The sequence below is a fragment of the Aquarana catesbeiana genome, linkage group LG01, assembly GCF_042186555.1.
Source record: "Aquarana catesbeiana isolate 2022-GZ linkage group LG01, ASM4218655v1, whole genome shotgun sequence".
NCBI lineage: Eukaryota > Metazoa > Chordata > Amphibia > Anura > Ranidae > Aquarana > Aquarana catesbeiana.
The window spans coordinates 547,384,035-547,411,815 of NC_133324.1; the positions used below are offsets into that span (position 1 = coordinate 547,384,035).

The 27,781-nt window shown below is 44.4% G+C and overlaps 1 protein-coding gene across 1 annotated transcript; it reads right to left on the reverse strand.

Moving 5' to 3' along the window:
* Positions 1–696: 696 nt before the first annotated feature.
* On the reverse strand, positions 697–27,078 carry LOC141105535 (RNA-binding protein MEX3B-like). The gene is made up of 2 exons (XM_073595424.1): positions 25,452–27,078; positions 697–6,653 (listed from the first exon to the last, which is right to left on the reverse strand). Exons 1-2 carry the CDS (start codon positions 26,326–26,328, stop codon positions 5,386–5,388), a joined length of 2,145 nt encoding a protein of 714 aa, XP_073451525.1. The 5' UTR covers positions 26,329–27,078; the 3' UTR covers positions 697–5,385.
* Between the last annotated feature and the right edge of the window lie 703 nt (positions 27,079–27,781).

Consider the following 27,781-nt stretch of genomic DNA (forward strand, 5'->3'; position numbering starts at 1 on the left):
GGGGAACACACTGCGGTTGGAGAAGTATATCTTCCAGCACCGGGGTCGCCCTGAAAAATTCAACACTCTATGGTCCCCATGGCTGGATACTCCTGGCCTTAGCCCAGTGGAGTTAGTCCTAGACAGATTGTTTACATGATACGGAGGGTAACCCCTACTTCTAATGTACGAATGTTGCTTTTGCTCTCTGCGTACACTACTACTTATATCTAACAGAGTTGGAAGTTAGTTAAAAGGGGGTGGGAAGCAGAGATCTGTGATGATGTATTGAATCTTATATGCCAATAATTGGCATGGAACCTGATTTGTTGGATTGTATGTTTACTGTTACTTCAATAAAATCTTTTTTTTTTTTTTTTTAATCAAAAAGTCATAAAATCATTTCAAAAGAAAAAAACGGCCAAAGCATATCTGAAAACTGAAAATTCAATTGATCATGATGGTGAAAAAGGCATATGAAATGGAGATTATTTTTAGGTCTCACATCTGAAAGCACGTTATTCATAAAGATGAGGTGAAGCTTTATTTTAAAAAATGTTTTATTAAAGAAAGTTATACGTTACAAAAAATAAAAACTCTTTAAACAGTTTTACCCATTTGGGCTCTGTAGATGTAAATAAATTCAATGTTAAAACATTGCTTAATACCTCAAAATAAAATATTTTTTTAAGATCAATATAACCCCTCTCCCCCCCCCCCCCCCCCAAAGAAAACAAAAACATACAGATTTCTATAACAGAAAAGGTGGAATAAAAAAATAGCTCCAAATACAAAAAAAGAAAAAAAGAAAAAAACAAAAAAAGAAAAAAGGAATGAACACAGTCATCATAATTATAAGTTCACCAATGGCAGGCATTATCTTTTGGGCCACCTGAGGAACCTGCAGACCCCACTAGCAGTAAAAACTGCCAAGGGAGGTACTGACCAAAAAATAAATAGCAAAAACCCTTTCCATGCATTACTAGTGCAGCAAAAACATTAACTTTTTTTTTTATGATATCCCAAGTTAAAAAGAATATTATGATCCCGTAAAACTTAAGCTGTGCTAATGTTTGATGATCACTAAAGGGGACCAGCAAACATATTACATGTGGCGCTTAATTTTTTTTTTTTTGTATGGATAAATATGCAAAACTAAAATTGTAGTTATTTAACAGGAAATGGTACTGCTAGATAAAATACATCTACTTCTCAGAAATAGGTATGTCCCATACATTGTCATAGTAAACCGTTTTATAAAGCAATTTTAAAATAAAATTCTGTGCTAATCTTAAAGTTGTCCCCTCCCCCATCCTAACAATTATACCAACTACCACGTAGAAGATGCATATATTTACTTATTTTCAGTCTGGTTACGTGAACGCCCCCCCCCCCCTGGCCGCAGGGGAATTGAGTGTGCTGAACAGCTGGTAACGCCTGTGCGGTGACATCACCCATGGGCTTACTATGGCCCATCTGTTGTCAGTGCTCCCTCTCCCCTGCAGCTGGCGCTGGGTGACAAGAGGACTGGAGCAGCCTAAAAATAGGCAAGTATATGCATAGTCTTACACAGACACAGGTTAGTCAGTATAGGTGGTAGGAAGGGGGAGGATACGGTTTTAAGATTAGTTAAGATTAGCCCTGAATTCTACTTTAAGCTTCATGGTCCTTAAAATTAAACTTGACATTTTTCAGTGCAAAAACAAAAAAACAAAAAAAAAAAAAAAAGGTTTTCATTATAGCCTACTTTCTCTGCCATTACTTAACCATGTTTAGCAGCCACATTTTAGTATGTAGGGCTCTTAGAAATTTTGTGTACTTTTAATTATGGGGTAGAATGTAACATTCTCTCGTACCTCCCACAGACCTTTTCCTCACTAGACCAAAGTATCGTCACATGGAGACAGGGGGTGGGGTCCTTCACCCTGTGTAATCTTAAAGGGTATTCCTTTTGGGGCTGTGGGGGGTAAATCAGGCTGCAAGGGGAGGGCACATGTTAGAAGCAGAGCAGGTAGACTATAACCAGAACTTGTTACTTTACGCTGAATAAGTAAAGTGACAAATTTGCTTCAAGCAATAGGATTGGATTCCTTATTACCATACAAAACTTGTGACAAGTTCAACAGACATCCAATGACATTAAAGGGAACAAGAAAAAAAATTAGTTTAGTCACTAGCACATACAATAAAATGTGTTACAGAGAAAGTAAAAGTGAATATACATTATAGGGGTTATTTCTGGTCAAGAGGATAGCTGCCAATGGCAATTTGTTTTAATGGTGCAAAATCTACTGCTGTCATTTGAGTTCTTGCTTTACTAAAACATTTTTAAACAGTGAGGTTTTTCTATAAGGGTTTGGGATTGAAGACACATATGAAGTGTCATGGGTGCTATTTAATCAGCCACTAGAGTCTGGAATTTTAATGCTCCATATGGTACATTCTTTTCATTTTTTTTTTTGCATTTGGCATTAATGATTTTTTTCTTAATCCAGTGGCCTGCAAGGAACCAATGCAGTCATTCAAAAATGGCTAGACAGACTGGTGGTGGATTAACTTTGTGTTGGACTCTTGGAACAACTCCTCACTCAAGGAACCTATATCCACTGCCCATGAATATTTCAGTGGTATTCCAGCCACTTTAAAGGTTGAGCACACTTTGGTAGCAGAATGGCAGTTTTAAAACGTGCACTGTACTAAAAAAAAAAAAAAAAAAAAAAAAAAAAAAAAAAAAAAAAAATATTAACATTCCATATAAATTTGTTGACATTAACACAGTTAGTACCAGCAAGTATTTTCTATTAATGGCATCTAAGTTTCCTAATCTATCATTCACAGTACCCCAGTGTTATTCTAAGGTGGCTGCTTTTGTAGTTGGACAATCCTGTCAATATACAGATTTAGGAGTGTGTAAATGTTAAGAGCATTTATATTTTTAGCTGCAGAACTACAAGTTGGAAGGTCTTTTATTTGTTATCACTATATACTGTAATGCAAGAGTGAGAATCTAGTAGCTTTTAGGCAGTTTATACCTGAATCCCCATATGACACTTGACAGCCAATGTCCACACACTTGATATACCACAGGATAGAAAATATCTGTTGTGCAGATTCCAGCTTGCCTACAAAAGCAAGAATCCCCCATAACAAAACAGTGACTTTACATCATAAAAATAAGTACACCAAGTAATGTGTAATAATTAAAGCACAGGATACATAATAGGTTTTTAAATGGCAATAGAACTGTATATTTTTGTCTTGATTGGAACTAGCGTCCTAACAAAAAAATGCTATATGTTTTGTCATGTAATAAGAGGACAAACATTTGGCTCCAAGAACCTGAGAATTTGTGTAACCGTTTTAACAAAAAAATACTGTTGCCCGTAGAAACCAGATTCTTCCTTTCAGTATTAAAGGCTGCACTGCAAACATGGAAGGGATAATCTCACTGGCAGTTTTTGCCAACAAGAACTGTCATACATATATATGGTTGCTTGTTTCAAAATATTAGAGCAACACGGTGCAACTCAATAGGTTATAATCATGTAAAATATCACAGAAAACTAGAACATCTACTTAAAAGGCCAACTTTGGTAGTCTGGTAATTTTGAGCATCACAGTTTGTGAATATTCTTGCCAGTTTTTGCCAAAGTATTAAAACATCTCTGGATTGGGGAAAAATACTGTGTAAATATAAATGATTCACAATATCATCAAGCTAGAAATAAAGAAATCTTCCATTGCTGACCCATCTTTTAAAAAGGTGCTTACTACAGGGCTAACATCCTTAAATTTTCTACATAGAAAGTTATGGTGGAACACGTGTGCATATTAAAATTGACAACTAATATGGATCATACTTGCAGGAAAAAAAAAATAAAAAAAGTAGTGAGGATGACAGCCCTTGAGTGTACACACATTAAAAAGGGTCACCATTGAAAGTTCAAGTTTTAAAAATGGCAAACTCCTTTTAATGTCCCTAATAACTTAGCGGTTCTAATTTTTTTCTTACCATAAACAAGTCATACTTGCCTGCTCTGTGCAAAGGTTTTGCACAGAGCAGCCCCAAACCTCTTCTGTGCCCCCCACCTCACAGCTGCTTCTGGCTCCTACTCTTTGGAAAGTGCCCCCATAGGAAGCTGCTTTCAAAGTGGGCACTGGTGCAGGCCAATGGCTCCTGCAGCTGCCTCTCCATCTTGTGGTGAGAGCTGTTGCCACTTTTGTGCACAGCGCTGGTTCAAGATCAGGCTCAGGTAGGTGTTTTGGGGGGCCCGGATCACAGGTTTTTTTTACCTTAATGCAGGGAATGCATTAAGGCAAAAACACTGTATGCCTTTAGAACCACTTTAAAAAGGGGTCTATTTTTAACACCGGGTATGGGACTTTTACATTCTCTGGTGGAGAACCATCTAGATGCATGCGTTTACAATGGGAATGATTGATTCTTCACAAGTAAAAGGTTTGTGAAAGTCACATATTTTACTTAAAAGACCCCAAAAAGCGTATCATTAGGATTTTGTTTATTTGGACAGAGTAGGGAAGTTAGACCTGTTGAGTTTTATTGCCGTGTCCCCATTCTCGCCTAAACAGAAGATTCACCCAGTGTTGTGGGGTCCAGACCAAAAATGTTGGCTTTCCCCTCAGTCTAAAGTGGGCACATGTTCCAGGGACAACTGTCCAATAGGGAATTCCCTTCACTTTGGATATTTCCACCTCACTTCCTGTTGCATCTAAGGGACAGGAGGTGAAGTAAAATTTCACACACAGGCAGAAGAAAAAAAAAAAAAAAAAAAAGACTATCCTATGCAAAACTTAAAACACAATAGTGCTATATTATCTACAAGATATTTGTAATACTGATTAAGGAGATGCAACAAAATATCTTAGGTGGTTATGCGTTTGGGTCTCCTCTGCTGATCAGCTGTTTTAAGAATCTGAATGACACTGAACCTGCATCTAATGAACATTCAGGAACTGCAATAGGAATAGTTCAACATTTGAACAGCGAGAAGTTTTCTTTCCTCGTTTGTCTATTTTTCTCCAAGTTATAATTTACTAGATATAAAAAAGTGCAGCTCTACCATATCTATTTTGTATATACTGAACACTGGGATTTAAAAAAAAAAAAAAAAAAAAAAAAAAAAGAAAGGCCATCAACAAGGATTCCCACATATTGGCTAATAAGAATGATGTTTAAGTAGTGACTGAATGTTCTGTAAAATTTAGCTTTATTTTTCTGGGGTGGGAAACCAGTTACCACCATGACAATACTCTTAAATCATTTTTAAGGTAATGTCTAGCATCCACCTATTGAGTTAAAATCAAATGATAAAAATATGGAACCCATGAAGTGTTGCAGATTTTAATGCATGCCAAATGGGCTGTTGTCACTGGATAAGCATGCAATTAGGAAAATATGCGGATAGCTTGGGTGGCAGGGGCATGGCAGGCAGGACACTCTGGTAACTGCCGCTCACAGATTCGGATGGCACATTCCATGCAGAAGAGATTGTGCCCACAGGGAACCAAGGCTGCTATTACTTCACTCTCAAAGCAAACAACGCAGTCTCGTCCACTCTTGCGCTGGCCATCTGAGCTGTTTGATTCAGTGGGAGAGCCAGATGCCACTGAAGAACTGCCAGGAAGAGAAGATGATGATGAATAGCCAGCACTGTTTGAGAAGGATGACAAGGATTCTTTGCTTGGCAGCCAGGAAATACTACCAACTGGATCACTATGTATCCGACGAGCAAGAGGATGTTCCAGTCCAATGCCATGATCAGGTAAAGAAGGTGAGAGCAGTGGTGTAGAACTTCCACTAAACACACTATTTCTCCTTTGAGTGTGGCAACCACTGAAAGTTTGAAGATGTCCGTTGGATGTTTCAAAGGATGACCAAACAGCTGTAGATGTATTTGAATCTAGTGCAAGATATTCCAAACCAAACTCACAATCCTCTAAGCCCACAGTATGTTGACTACCAAGGGTTTTTCCACCTAGTGCAAAGCTTCTACCTACAACAGACCTGCATGGGCTTGCTGGACTTTGTTCTCTGCAAGATGACCCATAGTAAGGGCTCTCAACAGACGAGCCAAGAGTTTCAGTGCGTGATCCACCAGAGCCATGGCAAGTAATTTGCTGCTTGGACCATATGTTACCTGCACCTCCAACAAGCATATCCATGCAAACATCAGTTCCATTAGAGTGAAAATCACTGTCTGGATGATTATCTACTATGGAGCCTGTCCGCATAGTAATGTGGGCTTCAATTTCTTCTCGAGCACGGTCTACATTCTCTGGCATTCCTGTAACCTCAAAAATGGGTTCCTTGTCTCGACTGGGTGTCACAATGTAAGTATGAGTGTTCTGTTGAATTCTCTTGATTGTAGCACCTTTGGGTCCTACAACAAGGCCGACAACACGATAAGGTACACGGACCTGAATAGTAGTTTGACCTGGTAAATTTGGAGGCCCCTGTGCAGCTCCAGCAATTCCATTCATCTTATTTCTGGTGGCCCTTATGATTGAAAAATGTTCTGCTGCTGCCAGGATCTCTCTTTTTGCCATTTCCACATCTTCTTTACGACCAGTTACAATAAAGATGGGTTCCTCTCCTCGTACAGGGGTCTTGATATAAGTATTTGTTTTGGCTCTCAGGGCTTTAATTTTGCATCCTGTAAAAATTGAGTGTATGTCAGATACTCAATTAGAAACAAATAAAAGACAATATGGTAACAGCTTTATCAAATTTGAAAAGAAATATCAACGTGAGGAGCTGTTCATGGAGATGCAATTCTCTAGGTGAAGTTCACTGCAACTATAGTAACACTATGACAAACATCACAATGGGGTTGATTTACTAAAGGCAAATCCAATCTGCACTACAAGTGCACTTGGAAGTGCAGTTGCTGTAGATCAGGGGAAGCTCTGAAATGAGGGGAAGCTCTGAAATGAGGGGAAGCTCTGAAATGAGGGGAAGCTCTGAAATGAGGGGATTTTATCAAATTATGTGCAAGCTAAAGTGCCATTTTATTTTCCTTGCGTGTCCCCCTCAGATCTAAAGTGACTGCACCTCCAAGTGCAAAGTGGATTTCCCTTAGTAAATAACCCACAATGACCGATTAGTTCTGCTAAACATTTGACACAATGAGAACCAAAAATTATCCATTCTTGTACTGGTTCAAAGCAGGGTTATATATTTGAGAACCATACCCATATTAGAGATACCAGACAGAGCTTGCTGTCTAGATCCATTTTTTTACTCCACTCTCATTTAGATTTACTCATGGTTCAGTGTGCCTATCTGGTGCTTTCCCTTCTTTGTATTCCAGTCCACCACAGGTTTCTCCTTTGCATCCTCAGTTTAACATGATCAGCTGCCTCTCCTTGCTCTCTTCCAACAATCAGTTGTTGTTCTGACTTCTCTCCTTCCCCAACTTACTACTTTTTGTATTCTCATTCCTAATATGCAATGAGCCAACCCTCTGTCTTCTGTTTACTTCTCCCAAAGTTCCATGGTCAGCTGGAACTCCTCTCCAAATCCAGCCATGAGCAGCTTTCATTCTACCACCTTTGTGCCCGATCCACAACCTGCTGCCAATTTATTACTTTACCAATCAACTTTATTCAGCTGCCATTCTGACTTCCAACTTTTTTTTTCTTCCCTCGAGGTCAATAACTGGCTACTGCACTCTAAAACCCCATCCCCTGCAATCACCTTAAAGTGGGAGTAAACTCCCATCTCTGACTTGTACCTATGGGTAAGCCTATAAGTACTGTAAATATCTCCTAAACATGCACTGTTTAGGAGATATTTACTGTATATGCAGCTGATGAAGTCACCGGCACATGCGCTTTGAAACGGCTGCCCAGGCCTTTCCTTCAGAGTCCTATGCCGTAAACTACAGCTCCCTTACGCATGTGTGGGAGTGATGTCGTCACAGCTCCATCCAGTCACAGTCTGAGCCCGCGGACCCGGAAAGGAAGACCAGGTGAAGAGGGAAGCGGCATCAAATAGTGACAGAGCATCGCTGGAATGCTTCATTTTCAGGTAAGTTTCACATAATGTGCTAGTATGCAATGCATAGCACATTATGCCATTACCTTCAAGGGGAAAAAAAAATAAAAAATCACCCAGTGGTTTACCACTTTAAGCCTTGTACACGGGCCAAAAAACAGCCGGTTCCTGACGAAATTGACTTTAGGCCCATGTGTACAGCTGTTTGTCCTACCGAAGCCAGTCTCACCAGGAGTCCCCCAGTCAGAACACAAAAGCACAGCAGGAGAGATCCCTGCACTAACATTGCTTGTATTAGTATGGCGATCTCAGTTTTTTTTTTTCCATTCAGCCCGCACATCTAGTATGTACCCAGCTTTACTCTGTCTGATGGCACAATCTTTACAGCCAACACTGTATGATGGGGCAAAAAGGCATATTCGTGTTAAATCTCCAAAAGCAAAAAAAGCCATCCAGCCTATATAATCAGTTAATTATTGAGACACTTTTTTTCTTACATATTCACTGCAGAAGTCAGGCTCTTTAGGCAGATCATAATTCACATTTGGTATTAAATGATTACTTTAGGTCTTACGTAGGGCAAAAAGGGTAGCTGCCCTGGGCCCCGTCATCACTGTAGGGCCCAAAGCAGCTACCGCTTAAGCCCTGCGCTGCCTACAGTTTTCCCGGGGTATCAGGTGCAGCCGATGAAACACAACCCCCCACCCCCGTCCCAAGTGGCGGCCATATGACAAGAGCGGGACAGCTGCGGGCTTCGTGTGCTTGAGCCCACTCATCCAGCTTCTCACTCTGTCAGGAGCTGCAGACCAGGGTGATAGGGAATGACAGAGGGGCGCTCAGTGTTCCTCCCACCCCCACCTAACAGACCTGTGTAGCACACAGCCGAGTGAAGTGTTCTGGCTACAAGCTACGGGTCCAATAGGTGGAAGACTGTTGCATCCCCATGTCATCAAGTGAGAAAGCTCACCATGGAGAGAAGGGGAAGGAGATTCACACGTGCAGAAAATTGGGGGTACAGAGGTGAACATGGATGGAGGTACAGAGTGTGGTGGAAGAGGTGGGGCACAGAGGTGAATGTGGATGGGGAGTACAGAGCTGGTGGAGGAGGGGGGGGTACAGAGGTGGACGGAAAGATACAGAGGCGAACGCAGATGGGGGGATACAGAGGTGGACATGGGGGCAGTACAAAGGTGGATGGAAGGATACAGAGGTGAACATGGATGGGGGGGTACAAAGGTGGACATGGGGGGGGGTACAAAGGTGGATGGAGATAGAGGTGAACATGGATTGGGTGGGGAGGGGTACAGAGGTGGACGGAAGGATACAGAGGTGGACGGGGGATAGAGAAGTGAGTTGTGGATAGAGGGGTACAGAGGTGAGCTGTGGATGGGGGGGGGGGGGGGGGGTAGATACAGAGGTGAACGTGCAGCACTTTACAACATGAGGGCAGACAGTACACTTTCAATACAATACATAGGTTTATGTTTTTTGTAATGTTGGGGTGGAGAGAAAATTTGCAAGGGGGGGCCCAAAGAAAAAATGTTTGCCCAGGGTCCAATCAATATTAAAGACAGCCCTGGTCTTATGAATTAGTGTGTCAATAAAAAGGTTGCAAATACATGCAATAATCTAAATGTCCATAGAAACCAACATAGTAATTGACAGTTTTCCAGTTAAGGTTTTTTTGGATATAGCCCAGTACTTGATTAAAGGGGTTGTAAACCCTCATGGTTTTTCACCTTAATGCATTCTATGATAGCAGCGCAGCCATTGGCTCCCATTGCTGTCAATCAAATCCAATGACACGGCGCCGGGGGGGGGTAGGGCCGAGTCCTGCATTCTGTGATTGGACACAGATGCAGGACTCGGGAGCGCGCTCGCACGGGTGTCCACCGTAGGAGCCAAGATCGCCACTGAGGTACCCCAGAAGAGGATGTTCGGGACCACTCTATGCAAAACGAACTGCAGTGGAGGCAAGTATGAATTTTTTTTCTTAAAGCTTTACAATCCCTTTAATTTGTTAGCTGCATGCAAACAAATCCATGGCCACTAAAGCAATTGGGTTTTGTTTAACCACAATTTTTTTTTTCTAAAGTCAGCAGCTACAAACACTGTAGCTGTTGACTTTTAATAAGGACACTTCCCTCTCCAGAGAGCCCGCAATGTCGAGCCCCTCCCCAAGGCCGGTCTATCCAGCGGATCGGGTTCAGGCCCCACCATTGTAACTAAGGGAAACTGGCAGTGGAGCCTTGTGGCTTCACTGCCGGTTTCCTACTGCACAAGTCGCGCAACGCTTTGTGAATGGCCAGCTTTCTGGGACACAGGTCCCAGAAGTCAGCAGGGGGGCTCACCACACAAGAGGCCATGACATCCTGCGCTGCAGCCCGACTGGAATGGAAGCACACTGGTACCTTTCTTTTGAAGTACATAAAGAAAAAAAAAATGTAAATATCCAAAAACGAGAGGGGTGGTCTTTCGTTTAAGACCACCTCTCGAAAGTGGGTGGAACTCTGCTTTAAGGTCTGCCTTATAGCAGTTTTACTGCTACAGGCGGCACCTGTGCGCTGGATCACATACACATGATCTGATACTTCTAGGTAGGGAGCGCACATGTGCCCGCAGCACTCTTCTGCTGTGACTGCACGGTACCCGAACACCGCTGGCACACACGATCATTCGGCAGAGTATGTAAACAAGGCAGATCACTGTTCTGACAGGAGGAAAGGGATGGAATTTGTGTCCCAGCAAAGCAGGAAATAAATGCCATCCTTTCCCCAAGTAAAAGCGCCTCACAGTATAGTAAAACACTGGCTAGGAACACAGTTCACCCTTTGAGCACACCTAATGTTATCCCCTTCCCAGCCAGTGTCAGTACAGCAACAGGGCATTATTTTTAGCACTAATCACTGTATTCGTGTCACTGGTCCCCAAACAGTGTCAAGTGTTAGAATGTCTGCCACAACATCACAGCCCCTCCAAGTCACTGATCGCCGCCATTACCATAAAAAAAAAAAAAAAAACAGAATAAATATTGGCCTAAATTTATGATGAAATGAGTTTAATTGGATAAGTTTAATAGCAGAAAGTAAAAAATATATTTTTTAAATAGTCTTTAACAGCTTCAGCCTGCCGGAAGATCAAGAGCACTTTACAATTTGGCACTGTATCGCTTTAACTGACAACTGCATGGTCGTTCGATGCTGTACCCGAACAAAGTTTGCATCATTTTTTTACCCCAGAAATAGAGCTTTCTTTTGGTGGTATTTGATCACCTCTGCGGTTTTTATTTTTGCGCTATAAACAAAAAACAAGCAATTTTGAAAAAAAATAAAATATCTTCTACTTTTTGCTATAATAAATATCCCCAAAAGTTTTCTTGAAAAACAAAAATTTCTTCATCAGTTTAGGCCAATATATATTCTACATATTTTTGGTAAAAAAAAAAAAAAAACAAAATCAAAAATCGCAATAAGCATATATTGATTGGTTTGCGCAAAAGTTATGGCGTCTGCAAACTATGGAAAAGATTTATGGCATTTTTATTTATTTTTTTTAATAGTAATGGCGGTGACCCGCGATTTTTAGCGGTACTGTGACATTGTGACGGACAGAGCAGAGACTTGACACTTTTGGGACCATTGGCATTTATACAGCAACCAGTGCTATAAAAATGCACAGATTACTGTGTAAATGTCACTGGCAGGGAAGGGGTTAACACTAGGTGGTGATCAAGGGGTTAAATGTGTGTTCCCTCAGCATTTTCTAACTGTGGGGATGTAAGTGACTAGGAGAGGAGGCATATAGTTTCCTACTTCGTAGGAAGAAACAATATGGCTCCTCTCCTCTGACAGCACAGGGATTTGTGTGTTTACACACACAAATCCTCGTGCTGGCGCTCATGCTATGCACAGCGAGTCCCCCCTACGTGCAGCGAGCGCGCACCCTCTGGTGGTCGAAAACGTGTAGGACGTCCAAAATGGGTACAGCATTGCATGACCACGCAATTGTCAGTTAAAGTAACGCAATGCTATATCACAAAAAAATGGCCTGGTCATTAAGGGGCTAAATCTTTCAGAGGTCAAGTGGTCAACTTTTCATACAATGCCTTGAAAAAAGTATTTACACCCATTTACCACATTTTGTCATATTACAGCCAAAAACGTAAACGTATTTTATTGGGATTTTAAGTGATAGATGAACACAAAGTGGCATATAATTGTGAAGTGGAAGGAAAATGATAAATCGTTTAACTTTTTTTTACAAATAAATCTGAAAAGTGTGGCATTCATTTGTATTAATCCCTTTTACTCTGATACTCATAACTAAAATTTAGTGGAACCAATTGCTTTCAGAAGTCACCTAATTAGTAAACAGAGTCCACCCGTGTGCAATTTAATCTCAGTATAAATACAGTTCTGTGAACCCCTCAGGTTTGTTGCAGAACCTTAGTAAACAAACAGCATTATGAAAGCCAAGGAACACACCAAACAGGTCAGAGATAAAGTTGGAGACGTTTAAAGCAGAGTTAGGTTATAAAAAGATATCCCAAGCTTTAAACATCTCACTGAGCACAGTTCAATCATCTGAAAATGAAAAGAGTATGGCACAACTGCAAACCTACCAAGACACAGCCATCCACCTAAACTGACAGGCCGGGCAAGGAGCGCTTTAATCAGAGAAGCAGTCAGTAAGCCCATGGTGACTCTGGAGGAGCTGCAGAGATCCACAGCTCAGGTGGGAGAAGAGAAAAAAAAAAAAAAAAAAAAAAAAAAAAATCGGGCCTTTATGGAAGAGTGGCAAGAAGAAAGCCATTGTTGAAAGAAAGCCATAAGAAGTCATGTTTGCAGTTTGCGATAAGCCACATGGGGGACACAGCAAACATGTGGAAGGTGGTGCTCTCGTCAGATGAGACCAAAATGTAACTTTGAGCTAAAAGCAAAACACTATGCGTGGCAGAAAACTAACATTGCACATCACCCTGAACACACCATTCCCACCGTGAAACAGGGTGGTGGTGGCAGCATCATGCTGTGGATTTACTTTTCTTCAGCAGGGACAGGGAAGCTGGTCAGAGTTGATGGAAAGATAAATGGAGCCAAATACAGGCCAAAAACCTGTCTGCAAAGACTTGACTTGGGGTGGAGGTTATCCTTCCAGCAGGACAACAACCCTAAACATACAGCCAGAGATACAATGGAATGGTTTAGATCAAAGCATACTAAATGTGTTAGAATGCCCCAGTCAAAATCCAGACTTGATACCAAATTGAGAATCTGTGGCAAGACTTGAAAATTGCTGTCCACAGATGCTCTCCATTCAATCTGACAGAGCTTGAGCTATTTTGCAAAGAATGGGCAAACATTTCACTCTAGACGTGCAAAGCTGGTAAAGACATGCCCAAAAAGACTTGCAGCTGTAATTGCAGTGAATGGTGGTTCTACAAAGTATTGACTCAAGGGGGCTGAATACAAATGCACGCCACACTTTTCAGATATTTGTAAAAAAAAAAAAATATTTAACCATCTATCATTTTCCTTCCCCTTCACAATTACGTGCCACTTTGTGTTGGTCTATCACATAAAATACATTTACGTTTTGGTTGTAACATGACAAAAATGTGGAAAATTTCAAGGGGTATGAATACTTTAAGGCACTGTAAGCAGTTGACTTTCTATCAGAAGTGGTTCAGGCGGTAGTAAAGCCACCCGATCACTTCTACACTGCTGAGAACATGCTCAATCAGCTTAAACACACTGCAGAGGTGACATTGGGGGTCTAGTAGCCTTCTGGTGTCCTTTAAAAAGGATAAGTTCACTTTTGAAAAAAAACAAAACGCCACAATAACACACCTATGTCAGTGGTTCAACATTTCTAGTGCCGTGACCCCTTGATTAAAATTTCCTAAGTTGTGGGGGGCCCCCAACATGAAAATAATAAATAATTTTACTAGCGTGAGTTGTCAGCATCCCAGGCAAGACAAGCAATTTGCACCCCTAATCCATTGACATTTAGTGCTTCCTGAGTGCCTTCCACCCGTATAGTATTAAAACCCCTTATGGTACATTTTAGGATGTACCACTCTTTGTTCTCTCTTTCATCTCTCTGTCCTAATTTCTTGTTTTTTCCCCATACCTCTGTATTGTTCTCTTTCCCTTTGTCCCCCCACCCCCCCTTTTCCGCTCCCTTCCATGTATTCATTTTTATTCCTTCTTACTCTTTGGTTTTTTGGGGGGGGATGGGATAAGTGGCAGTGCTGGCAGAGGGAGTTCTGATCAGCCAACTTAGGTGCTCTTGATCAAGGTTATCTGCTGATCTGAGAACTGTAGTGGGGACTTTGGTTTTGGATTTGGTGACCCCTGGCAAATCCGAGCCCTAAGGCGGTCCCGACCCCCAGGTTGAGAATCACTGGTCTAGGTGCTCCTGCACATACTGCATGCATTCCTGTTGCCTGTAACTTTGTACAGGCTGTCAGCTGTAGGTAGTGTGAATGGATTACAAGCGTGCGTATCAGCATTCCTGTGGTACAGTGCAGTTATGCGGTGCAACCATTCAGCTGAATGAGTCACGTTCAGTGGGTGGTAGCGCCCGCCAAATGCAACAGGGGCTATAATTCTTGCTACAGCCATGAAGCAAAGCATCACAGCATGTGTACACACACCTATCACAAAAAAAAAAAAAAAAATCTATTACTGGGTACGGAGGATGCAGTGCTTGGGACTTCTTACAAGCATGGGAACCCCTTGCTCTGGCAAGCTTCAACCCTTGGATGTACTGTAGGAGATCCCTCGCTACCATCGTGATAATGCACAACTATTAGTCCAGCACTGTATGTGAGCAGATAAGCGTGACTAATGCCGCGTACACACGAGCGGACTTTCTATCCTACTTGGTCCGGCACACTTTCCGACGGACTTTGTCCGCCAGGTGCGCCGGACTTTAAAACGGACGGACTTGCCCACACACGCCGGGACTTTCCGGCGGGCTAAGTCCGCCCGTCTTTCCGACGGACTTTCGCCGGAGTTCCGGCGGACTTTCAGAATGAACGGACTTGCCCACACACGGACAAGTCCGTTCATTTTGAACGTGACTCAGGTGCGACGGGACTAGAAAAGGATGTCAATCTTGCCGCTTTTATCGGCGAGATTGACACCTTGCTAGCCCCGTCGCGGGGCATACCAGGCCCTTAGGTCTAGTATGGATTATAAAGGGGAACCCCGCTACGCCGAAAAAACGGCGTGGGGTCCCCCTAAAATCCATACCAGACCCCGATCCGAGCACGCAGCCTGGCCGGTCAGGAAAGGGGGTGGGGACGAGCGAGCGCCCCCCCCCCCCCTCCTGAACCGTACCAGGCCGCATGCCCTCAACATGGGGGGTGGGTGCTTTGGGGGAGGGGGGCGCCCTGCGCCCCCCCCCCCCCAAAGCACCTTGTCCCCATGTTGATGAGGACAAGGGCCTCTTCCCGACAACCCTGGCCGTTGGTTGTCGGGGTCTGCGGGCGGGGGCTTATCGGAATCTGGGAGCCCCCTTTAATAAGGGGGCCCCCAGATCCCGGCCCCCCACCCTATGTAAATGAGTATGGGGTACATGGTACCCCTACCCATTTACCTAGGAAAAAAGTGTAAGTAATAAAACACACTACACAGGTTTTTAAAATATTTTATTAAACAGCTCCGGGGGGGGGATCTTCCTCCGGCTTCGGGGGTCTTCTTCCGGCTTCGGGGGTCCCTCCGCTTCATCTTCTCCCGGCGTCCGGTTGGTTCTTCTCCGCTCTCCGGCCTCTTCTCCCGGTGTCGCAGGTCTTCGGCCGGCCCCTCCGCTCTCTTCATGTAGCTCTATTGCGAGCGGAGGTCCGGACTTCTGGGCTTCTGGGCTTCTTGGCTTCTTGGCTTCTCTTCTCTTCCCCCAGATGTTGACACGACGCTCTCTCCGGCTGGACTGGTCTCTGAGGGCTGCGTTGTGACTTATATAGGCGGAGACCCCGCCCCCATATGATGTCACAGTCCCTGGGCATGCTGGGACTGTGACGTTTTAGGGGGCGTGGTCGACCACGCCCCCTAAAACGTCACAGTCCCAGCATGCCCAAGGACTGTGACATCATATGGGGGCGGGGTCTCCGCCTATATAAGTCACAACGCAGCCCTCAGAGACCAGTCCAGCCGGAGAGAGCGTCGTGTCAACATCTGGGGGAAGAGAAGAGAAGCCAAGAAGCCAAGAAGCCCAGAAGCCCAGAAGTCCGGACCTCCGCTCGCAATAGAGCTACATGAAGAGAGCGGAGGGGCCGGCCGAAGACCTGCGACACCGGGAGAAGAGGCCGGAGAGCGGAGAAGAACCAACCGGACGCCGGGAGAAGATGAAGCGGAGGGACCCCCGAAGCCGGAAGAAGACCCCCGAAGCCGGAGGAAGATCCCCCCCCCGGAGCTGTTTAATAAAATATTTTAAAAACCTGTGTAGTGTGTTTTATTACTTACACTTTTTTCCTAGGTAAATGGGTAGGGGTACCATGTACCCCATACTCATTTACATAGGGTGGGGGGCCGGGATCTGGGGGCCCCCTTATTAAAGGGGGCTCCCAGATTCCGCTAAGCCCCCGCCCGCAGACCCCGACAACCAACGGCCAGGGTTGTCGGGAAGAGGCCCTTGTCCTCATCAACATGGGGACAAGGTGCTTTGGGGGGGGGGGGGCGCAGGGCGCCCCCCTCCCCCAAAGCACCCACCCCCCATGTTGAGGGCATGCGGCCTGGTACGGTTCAGGAGGGGGGGGGGCGCTCGCTCGTCCCCACCCCCTTTCCTGACCGGCCAGGCTGCGTGCTCGGATCGGGGTCTGGTATGGATTTTAGGGGGACCCCACGCCGTTTTTTCGGCGTAGCGGGGTTCCCCTTTATAATCCATACCAGACCTAAGGGCCTGGTATGCCCCGCGCTCGCCGCAATAGGAAGATTTGTTTTTCCTATTGCAGCGAGCGCGAGATGCAATACCATCCCCTCGTGTCGTATTTGGTCTGTCGGACCAGCCTACACACGAGCGGGCTTTCCGTCGGACCAGCACACACACGAGCGGACTTTCCGCCCGAAACTGAGTCCGACGGAAAGATTTCAAACATGTTTAAAATCTAGGTCCGGCGGGCTTTTGGGAAGAAGTCCGCCGGAAAAGTCCGCCGCCGCCCACACACGGGCGGATTGTCCGGCACACTCTGGTCCGCCGGACCAAGTATGCCGGAAAGTCCGACCGTGTGTACGCGGCATAAGGCTGAAAGTACCTTAGAGAGGCTCCTGTTAGGGACTGCTTGCCAGAGCAAGGAATATGGCAACCCTATTCCCCTACCACTAGACTTAAACTGCAAGAGTATTTTTTCTTGTGCCTGGAGTTTAGCACAAGATGGCAGTCTTGGCTGGACATGCAATTTTAAATGGACCCTAAATAAACCAGTCACCATGCCAATATATATATATTTTTCAACCCCCCATCTTAATCCGGCATTTCCACAATGCTATGTAAACAGTGCAGAGCCGTTCTCTGCTCAGAGCTGTCAAAAAAAAAAAAAAAGCTGCCTTCTGTCTGTAATTGACGGCAGTTTAACCACTTAAAGTCTAAGCCTTTTTCTGACACTTGTTGCTTACAAGTTAAAATCAGTATTTTTTTGCTAGAAACATTATGACTTAGAACCCCCAAACATTATACAGTATCTCACAAAAGTGAGTACACCCCTCACATTTTTGTAAATATTTTATTATATCTTTTCATGTGACAACACTGGAGAAATTACACTTTGCTACAATGTAAAGTAGTGAGTGTACAGCTTGTATAACAGTGTAAATTTGCTGTCCCCTCAAAATAACACACAGCCATTAATGTTTAAACTGCTGGCAACAAAAGTGAGTACACCCCTAAGTGAAAATGTCCAAATTGGGCACAGTGTCAATATTTTGTGTGGCCACCATTATTTTCCAGCATTGCCTTAACCCTCTTGGGCATGGAGTTCACCAGAGCTTCACAGGTTGCCACTGGAGTCCTCTTCCACTCCTCCGTGATGACATCATGGAGCTGGTGGATGTTCAAGACCTTGTGCTCCTCCACCTTCAATTTGTGAATGCCCCACAGATGCTCAATAGGGTTTAGGTCTGGAGACATGCTTGCCCAGTCCATCACCTTTACCCCCAGCTTCTTTAGCAAGGAAGTGGTTGTCTTGGAGGTGTGTTTGGGGTCATTATGTTGGAATACTGCCCTGCAGCCCAGTATCCGCAGGGAGGAGATCATGCTCTGCTTCAGTATGTCACAGTACGTTGGCATTCATGGTTCCCTTAATGAACTGTATCTCCCCAATGTCGGCAGCACTCATGCAGCCCCAGACCATGACACTCCCACCACATTTGACTGTAGGCAAGACACACTTGTCTTTGTACTCCTCACTTGGTTGCAGCTAAACACGCTTGACAGCATTTGAACCAAATAAGGTTATCTTTGTCTCATCAGACCACAGGACATGGTTCTAGTAACCCATGTCCTTAGTCTGCTTGTCTCCAGAAAACTGTTTGCGGGCTCTCTCGTGCATCATCTTTAGAAGAGGCTTCCTTCTGGGACAACAGCCAGGCAGACTAACTCCATGCAGTGTGCAGCGTATGCTCTGAGCACTGACAGGCTGACCCCCCCCACCCCTTCAACCTCTGCAGCAATGCTGGCAGCACTCATATGTATTTCCAAACGACAACCTCTGGATAGGATGCTGAGCTCGTTCACTCAACTTCTTTGGTCGACCATGGTAAGGCCTGTTCTGAGTGGAACCTGTCCTGTTAAATCACTGTATGGTTTTGGCCACCGTGCTGCAGCTCAGCTTTAGGTTCTTCTTATAGCCTAGGCCATCTTTATGTAGAGCAACAATTCTTTTTTTCAGATCCTCAGAGAGTTCTTTGCCATAAGGGTGCCATGTTGAACTTCCAGTGACCAGTAAGAGTGAGAGCAATAACACTAAATTTAAACACACCTGCTCCCCATTCACACCTGAGCCCTTGTAACACTTACGAGTCACGACACCAGGGAGGGAAAATGGCTAATTGAGCCCAATTTGGACATTTTTACTTAGGGGTGTACTCACTTTTGGTGCCAGCAGTTTAGACATTAATGGCTGTGTGGATTTATTTTGAGGGGACAGCAAATTTACACTGTTATACAAGCTGTACTCTCACTACGTTACATTGTGTCATTTTTTTAGTGTTGTCACATGAAAAGATATAATAAAACATTTACAAAAATGTGAGGGGTGTACTCACTTTTGGAGATATATATATCGCTCTAATTTTTAGTAGAGACCCTAGAATAAAATGGCAGTCATCGCAATATTTTGTCACACTGTATTTGCGCAGCGGTCTTTCAAACACAAATTTTTGGGCAAAAAACACTTAATGAAATTTTAAATAAACCAAACCATAAACTTAGCCCAATTTTTTTGTATAATGTGAAAGATGTTACACTGCGAGAATGGTGATCTTTATTCTAAGCAAAGAAATTGTGATTCTCATTTTATCCAGAATCATGCAACTCTAATAAGGTTGCGCTATAGTTTAGTTTTGCATATATAGAGAGATCACATCCCAATCATTTTTAGAGGATACCTAGCCCCCACAATTTATTTTTACAATAATTTTATCTGGCAAAACAAACATCCTGCACATGAAGACTGTAAATTCTTGATCTTTTCCACTGCACTGAACATTGCTCTATTCAAGATCCCACCAGTCTGCTGGTAAACAAACTTCCAAGGAGTGCCTTGAGCTTCTCCTGCAGCACCTAGTGGTTTCTCCTGTCAACCTCCAAGTAAATTCTGTACCACAAATGATTGCAGCTTATCAAAATTAATATGGCATGCAAAATCTGGCTGAATTTGACAATGCCAGTGCATTCATTCTGTCAAGTGATAGCCAATGATGCCATGCAGTCTCAGTCACATACTGGATAAAAAGGGGGGTGGAAGAAACAAAAAAAATGCATGAATTAGGCTGGTATTTAGCTTTCCACCTTAGCATATTAATCCTATTACCTTCTTTAAATCTTCTCTTCCTCAGATTTCAGATTTGCAGAGTTATAGTAGTTCAGTTAAACAAAAAACAAAAAAAACAAAAAAAAAAAAAAAAGACACTTGACCAATCGAGATGTTTTGCAAAGTAACCCAAGACTTGTGCTTGCACAGTTTACCCCTTGTTAAATAAATAAAAAAAAAACCTAAAGTCCAACCCTAGGATAAAAGTAAACCCACTTTCATCCATCCCCATCAACCCTTCTTTCAGATTGCTGGGTTAAAAAAAATTCAAATTCCCTGCAGGATTTTGTTCCTGTGCAAACTGACATACCTGTACGTTAGTCCACAAAAGTAGGATAGAGGGTGTGCACGCCACAAGGCATTTCCCTGTTCTGCCTAGTAACATGTCAGATCTACTGTTCCCTGGGTATTGGTATATCGATCTGTCATGTCAGTGGCAGCCCATCCCCCCCACAGTTAGAATACACTGAGGGAACAATTAACCCCTTAATCGTCCCCTAGTGTTTAAACCCTTCCCTGCCAATGACATTTGTACAGTAATCAGTGGATATTTTTAGCTCTAGTTGCTGTATAAATGTCAATGGTTCCAAAATAGTGTCAAAAGTGTCCGGTCTGCCGCAATGTCCCAGTCCTGAAAAAAAAAAAAAAAAAAAAAAGTATAATAAAAATGCCATAAATCTATCCCCTACTTCGTAGACACTATAACTTTTGCACAAACTAATCAATATACACCTTATTGCGATTGTTTTTTAACCAAAAATATGTAGAATACATATCGGCCTAAACTGAGGAAGAAATTTGTTTTTTTTATATATTCTGGGGATATTATAGCAGAAAGTAAAAAAAAAAAAAAAAAAAAAGTTTTTTTTCCAAAATTGTCGAATTTTTTTTTGTTTATATCTCAAAAAAAATAAAAACCGCAGAGGTGATCAAACACCAACAAAAAAAAGCTCTATTTGTGGGTGGAAAAAAAAAAAAAAAAAAAAACCCAAATTTTGTTTGGGTACAGCGTCGCACAACCGCACAATTGTCAGTTAAAGCAACAGTGCCAAATTGTAAAAAGTGCTCTGGTCTGGGAGGGGGTAAAATCTTCTGTGGCTGAATCGACATCGCAATTTTGTCTAATGATTAGTTGTGCAGCTCTATTGGCCAGTGGGGTAAGCTCAGAATCCAGAAAAGTACTGGTCTTGGGCTGACAGGAGTGAATGGGAGCAGCTGGTGAGGGATAATGTGCAGCACTGGACTGTCAACACTGACAGAAATGGCATCCTTAATAGGGGGACTACTTCATCAGGTGCTGAAAAAAACTTAACTAAAAACTCTCTATCCATTACAGCAAGGAGACTGCCATCTTGGCCACTGTTTGAGCTGCATATGCCATGGTGCTGCACATGTGATCAGCTATGACTCCTGCCATTGGATGGCTTAACAGTTGAGGGCTAACACAGGAATGCTGGCAACTGACATTTATCATTTATTGCATGCCACTGTTTTGGGAAACTTAAAGTGGAGTTCCACCCACTTTTACAACTCTTCAGCATCCCTCACTAAACTGTGCACTGTAAACAAATTGGATTTTTTATTTTTTTTTCTCAGCACCTACTGTATATCTGCTGTATTCATTTTTCACTTCCTCCTCCCTGCCGTGGCCCAGCGCATCATTTCCTGTTTGCAATGCCTTCTGGGAAGGGGTGGCAACTTCCTCTGACACTGCTGTTGCTATGGAAACCTGACCTGAAACCTATTACACTGCTTGTGCTGCACTGAGCATGTGCGAGATTTGCAAGGATGAGATCCAGGAAGAAATACAGTCTGGCTTCAGATGCCAACACTTAAGATGGCCACAGCCTGCTGTAAGTTTATAAAATAACAAACTACTGCTATAAACTAGCAAAACAGACCTTAGTTTACAGACTAACTTTACTAGAATACATTAAGCTTGTGTATTACAGGGGTATTTTTATTTAAAAAAGTATGATTTCGGCTGGAACACCACTTTAAAAATGATACGTTTAGTTCTGCTTTAAAACATGGGTGGAAAGGAACAAAATAGATATTACACAGAATTGGGTTTAAAAGCAGAACTAAAGACAAACACTTCTCAGTTCCAACAGTCTGATGCCTGCAAGGTCCTCGCCGACATCTCTCTGGGTTCCAGTATTTGGATTGGCTGCTGCAGGATGTCACTACTGTGCATGCATGGGAGTGCAATCATCCCGGCATGCTGGCAGTGTGCCATAATGTAAACTGAGCTATGCATGCGCAGCTCAGTATAAATTACAGAGACGACCACAAACAGGCAGGAAAATGTACTTCGTTCCAGAAGAGACATTGCACATCTCTTCTGCATTAAAAAAAAAAACCTGTCTGCTCTCAATGTCTTATTAACATTTAGTTCCGCTTTAAAGCTGAATTCCAGGTAAGCTTTTACTGCATAGGTACAATGGTTCAGCATGGACCAATGCGTGCATGCATATACCATACCTATAAAAAGCCAAATTGACATTACTGCTCTTTCAGATCCCATGCCAAGTGGCTATTCTGCTCTATAGTAACCACAGGGGGGGGGGGGTGCTTGCTTGACACAGGTGCCAAACACCTTATATTCCTCTCAGTTAATACGAGGTGCTCTTTCAATCGAATGACGTGGAGAGACAAGGGTCACGAGGTCTATCTATTCATTCAGAAAAAACTCAAGGCATTCAGTAAATGTCACCTGTGCCATGACAGGCTGTCCATAGATGGATTGCCATTTTTCTTTTGAACAATCAGCCAGCTGATCAAAAAAAAAAAAAAAAGAAAGAAAAATGAACATGAGATATTAATTGTATTCTGACAGTGGGACCCTTCGGCTGCTAGAATACACTGATCAGTTCTGCAGCCAATTGGCTGCACTTGCTGATCGCACACAAATTTTCCAAAAGTCATGTCTGAGAAGAGTTGAGGACCAGGTCAACACCTCTTGAACTGGAATGGCCAGAGTTGGTTTGAAATTTGGTTGGTCCCTGCTCAACTAGCATCATTTCAATCCATAGCCAACCTAAAGCAGAACGGAAGACAGCAAGTAGGCAGCGTTCCTCCAACTACCGATGCAGCCATATTCTTCTGCGTGCCCATTTGCGCCCATCTTTATTGGCCAGTGTGGGATGACGACACTGCTGCGCATGAGGACATTTCAGCACACAGGGATGGGGGGGGGGGGGGGGGGGGGAAATCACAGAGCAGGCAAGTAGGTACATTTTCTTGCAGAAGAGACAAGCCATGTCTTCAGCAATAAACAGAACTTTAGTTTTGCTTTAAAGTGACTGTAAATGCTCCATTTTTAAATAAAAATAAACATGTCATACTTACCTGCGCTGTGCAATGGTTTTGCCCCAATCCTCCTTGGATCCCCAAGTGCCTCAATAGCAAGTGGCTTACTATGGGGGCAACTGTGCGTGCTTGCTGCAAGCCCCACTCTGTGACCATTGACACACAGAAGGGGGCTCAACCATGCTCCTTCCTCACTGGCTGTAATGGACAGCAGCATGAGCCAATGGATCCTGCTACTGTGTCTGAGCCAATGAGGAGAGAGAGACACCGGGCGTGTTTGTGTGCACATCACTGGTTCAAGATCAGCCTCAAGTAGAAGGGGGGCTGGGGGAGGAAAAGACATCATTAAGATTTTTTTACCTTAACCACGATAGTTCCTTGAGAACTCCAAGCGGACAGCCGCAAAGGCTGTCGGTACTTGTAGTTTCCCCCATTCACAGTACTCTGAATGACATGAGCGGGTGGGTGAAGATCGGGTTTTTATTTTATATAGTGACCGTAAGTGAGAGAACAACCCCAGCTTGCTATCGCTAGAGGCAGCAGAGCAAGAACATGTTACATGTTTCACCCAAAAAACGAGTGGACCGTGTAACACGTTCCCAAAGGTGAATTTAGCCTTTAAACCATCCACCCGTCCCCACATGTCAGGGTGCTAGGTGTTATCCTGGATTCTGAACTCTCCTTTCAGCCCCACATCCAATCACTTTCCAAAGCTTGCCGCCTCAATCTCCGCAACATCCCTAAACTACGTCCCTTTCTAACCAATTAAACCACAAAGCTCCTGATTCACTCCCTGGTTATCTCTCGCCTTGCAACTCCCTCCTCATTGGCTTACCTTTAAATAGACTATCCCCCCTTCAGTCCATCATGAATGCTGCTGCCAGACTCATCCACCTTACAAACCGCTCAGTGTCTGCTACCCCTCTCTGCCAATCCCTCCATTGGCTGCCACTCACCCAACAAATTAAATTAAAAATACTAACAATAAGTACTCTGCCCCCAGCTACATCACTAGTCTAGTCTCAAAATACCTAATCGCCATCTCCGTTCCTCCCAAGACCCCCTGCTCTTTAGCTCCCTCATCACTTCCTTCCATATCCGCCTCCAGGACTTCTCCCGAGCCTCGCCCATCCTCTGGAATTCCCTACCCCAATCCGTCAGACTGTCTTCAAATGTATCCACTTTTAGGCGTTCCCTGAAAACTTTCCTCTTCAGAGAAGCCTATCCTGCCTCCATCTAACAACTGCACTATTTTCTCCATTAGCTCATCCCCCACAGATATTACACTTTTGTATAACTTGACCCTCCCTCCTAGATTGTAAGCTCTAACAATCAGGGCCCTCTGATTCCTCCTGTATTGAATTGTATTGTACTATCTGCCCTAACGTTGTAAAGCTCTGCCTAAACTGTCGGTGCTATATAAATCCTGTAGTATAATAATAATAATAATAATAATAATAATAATAGGAGGTCCAGCCCCCCATGAAAAATGAAGTCAGCAGCTACAAAATACTGAAGATGCTGACTTTTAATATATGGACACTTATCTGTCCTGGGAGCCCACGATGACGGCACCCCAGCCGATCTTCAGAAAGGCTGTTGGGAGTAGCCACCGCTATTCCTTGTAAGGGGACCCGGCAGTGAGGCCTTTTGGCGCATGCGCGAAGCACTCTGCACTAATTGGTCCGGTGGAGGGGGCTGAACTTGCGGGAGACCGTGCCATTCCCCCCCTCCCCCAAGAGGTGCCAAATGGGGGGAGGGGCGGACAGATAAGCGGAGGTTCCATTTTTGAGTGAAACTCCACTTTAAGGGATCCCCTGTGTTCCACTAGGCAGCAACTTAGCATGGTACCTGGAGGAGGGCAGTGATCACTGTAGTAATGGCAACTACTACAGAGATTTCCAACTTCCACAACTACGACATACTTGCATTGGTCTAAGGTGGACCGACGTAACGATGCTTTAAACCCATACATGAGTACAGTTGTGAACATGATATCAGAGAGGACCCCATTTCCCAAACCTACCAATCAATGGGCATGGTTAGAAGTCCACCACACTAGTTGACAAACAAGAGCACAAAGATAACAAAGTGTAAAGTACACATACTGACCCTGCCTGCCCACAATCTCAGCCACATGTTCGGAGCTGGGTACCGGGACCCCCTCGGTCATGTTGACGCCTCTTCTGCGGACTTCATGGGCCAGCAAGTGATCGGCTGCCATCCCTCCAAAGAGGTCCCCCCCAGGTTCTGGGCTAAGAGAGCCTGAGCCAGGCAGCTCCATGGCAGCCTCCTCTCCATCCTGGTCGTCATGGAGTCCCAGGGAAGAGATGGGGTCCAGCATGAGAGGGAACTCATCATCTGCAGGCTCTGGGGGGAAGAGGTGGACACAGGAGGGGGTCATCCCTGGAGGTAGAAAGGCGGCTTCCCGCGCACTGTGGTCATAGGGCTGAGCCTGTGCTGGGTAGAGGCTGGCCTGGACGCTGAGCAGAGGTCTGAGAAGAGGATCCGTTGGGAACCTCGGTTTGAAGGTGTATGTGGTGGTCAGATCCCCAGGCTCTGCTTGTTGATGCTCGTTGTCCTCCTCCTCTACAGCATCCCTGTGCTCGGCGTCTACTCGATCCACCTCTACCGGCCTGACACACGTCAGGGGATCCCGGGGGCCCATCGGACACTGCTCTGGATGCTGGAAAGCCACAGGGCCCAGGCTCCGCGGAGACTCCTGGACATCGCCGGAGTCAGGTTGAAATTGGGACAAATCAAGTCCAGTTGACGTCAGCGTCTCGTGATTCAAGTGATCTCTGTATGGCCCCCGGGGGCCCGACTCTCCTTTGATGTCTCCCTCATGTGGCCCCCGGGGGCCCTCTCCTCCCGGCTCCTCCTCCCCCCGGAGCTCCTGCATGCTTCCACTGCCACCTCTGCTCGTTCCCGAGTCGTGCGCGCTCCCGCCCGGCACCCCTTTTGTTTGCTGCATGCCGTGTGCGCTCATGCCGTAAGGTGACGCCCACAACAAACGCGCGCGCAAACTCCTCCCACTCCCAAGCGACCGCTAGTTGGGTGGGCGGGAAAGAGTCTTTCTCTCCGCGAGGCTATTGGATAAAGGGGGCTGGCAAGGCCCTGTCAGTCAAATTGACTTTCTAACCGGGAATTAGTTGGAGGGGTGGGAAATCCACCCCGCCCACTCTGCGCCAGGCCGCGCCTTTCTTCGATCACGTGAGACGAGGGAGCCGGGCGAGGATGGGAGGAAAGCCGCGCCCAGCAAAGCCGGCCGGCAAGTGACGTCACCTCAGCCAACATTAGTGGAGAGAACAAGGGATAGATGGGTTTTGCCAACAGGGCAAGTGAGGAGCTTCTTAAACGGAGCGTTCAGTAAAAGCACATAAATATACTATAGTTGTTGTCCCCTATGCTAAATCAATGGTTTTAGGGCTGGTTCACACCACAAAAACACACTCCAGATCAGTTCGGGATGCTTTTCTGCATGTGCGTTTTTGTCACGTTCTAGAGGCTTTTTTTTTTTCCGTTTTTATTTTTTCACTGTACTGGAGTCCGGTGTGCTTTTGATGCGTTTTACAGCGTTCCAGTGCAGGAAAAATGCAGCATGTTCTATTTTTTTTTTTTGCTGGAACTGGAACGCGCTGATGTGAACTTTGCCATTGGAAACCATATAACCTACTTTCAACATGCCTTTTTGATGCAGAAAAAACGCACTAGACTGTATGTGATGTAAACCCTGCAAATAAAGTGCGGTTCCCGCATCACACCTGAATCGCACAAATGGTTCACTCTGCCATATGTGAACCGCTGGGAGTGTCAATACAAAGTTAATGACACCCCCAGATCGGTTTGCATATTGCAGGGTGTGTGAACATCCATACAATCCGATTCTGCTGCGGACCAAAAAAAGGGTCCTGCACGACTTTGGTCCCAATGCGATGCATATTCAGCTGTACAATCTGTATGGCTGAAACCACATTGCACAGACATTGCATTTAATTTGCACTGCGATATCACACAGAGCACCAGTGTGAACTGGCACTTAAACCTAAAAAAAGTCATGTTACTGTCACTTAGCAAATTATGTACCATACTATTCTGGGTTCACTCATCTGTGGTGAGTTAAAGTATTACTAAAGGTATAATGTAGAGTAAAGAAAGATTACAACCCTTGTCATTTTTTTTCATCAGGATTACAACCCCCGTCATTTTTTTTTTCATCAGTGTCCGATTAGGAAGATTTTCCTTCACTTCCTGTCTCATAGTCAAAACAAGAAGTGAGAGGAAATCCCTCCTGGGATGTCACCAGAAGTATTGTCTCAATTTGAAGATTTCCCCTCTGTTCCTATTCTGGTGGCAAACCAGCATTTTCTTTTACTTTCAGTGATAATGGTAAAACAGGACAAATAGAGAGGGTGAATCTCCCTAACAGGGGCACAGACAGC

Coding starts and splice junctions, on each gene's coding strand:
- LOC141105535 (XM_073595424.1), bottom strand. CDS start 26,328: ATGAGCGCACACGGCATGCAGCAAACAAAAGGGGTGCCGGGCGGGAGC. Junction 6,654..25,451: donor TGAGATTGTGGGCAGGCAGG/GTCAGTATGTGT, acceptor CAATTTTTACAG/GATGCAAAATTAAAGCCCTG.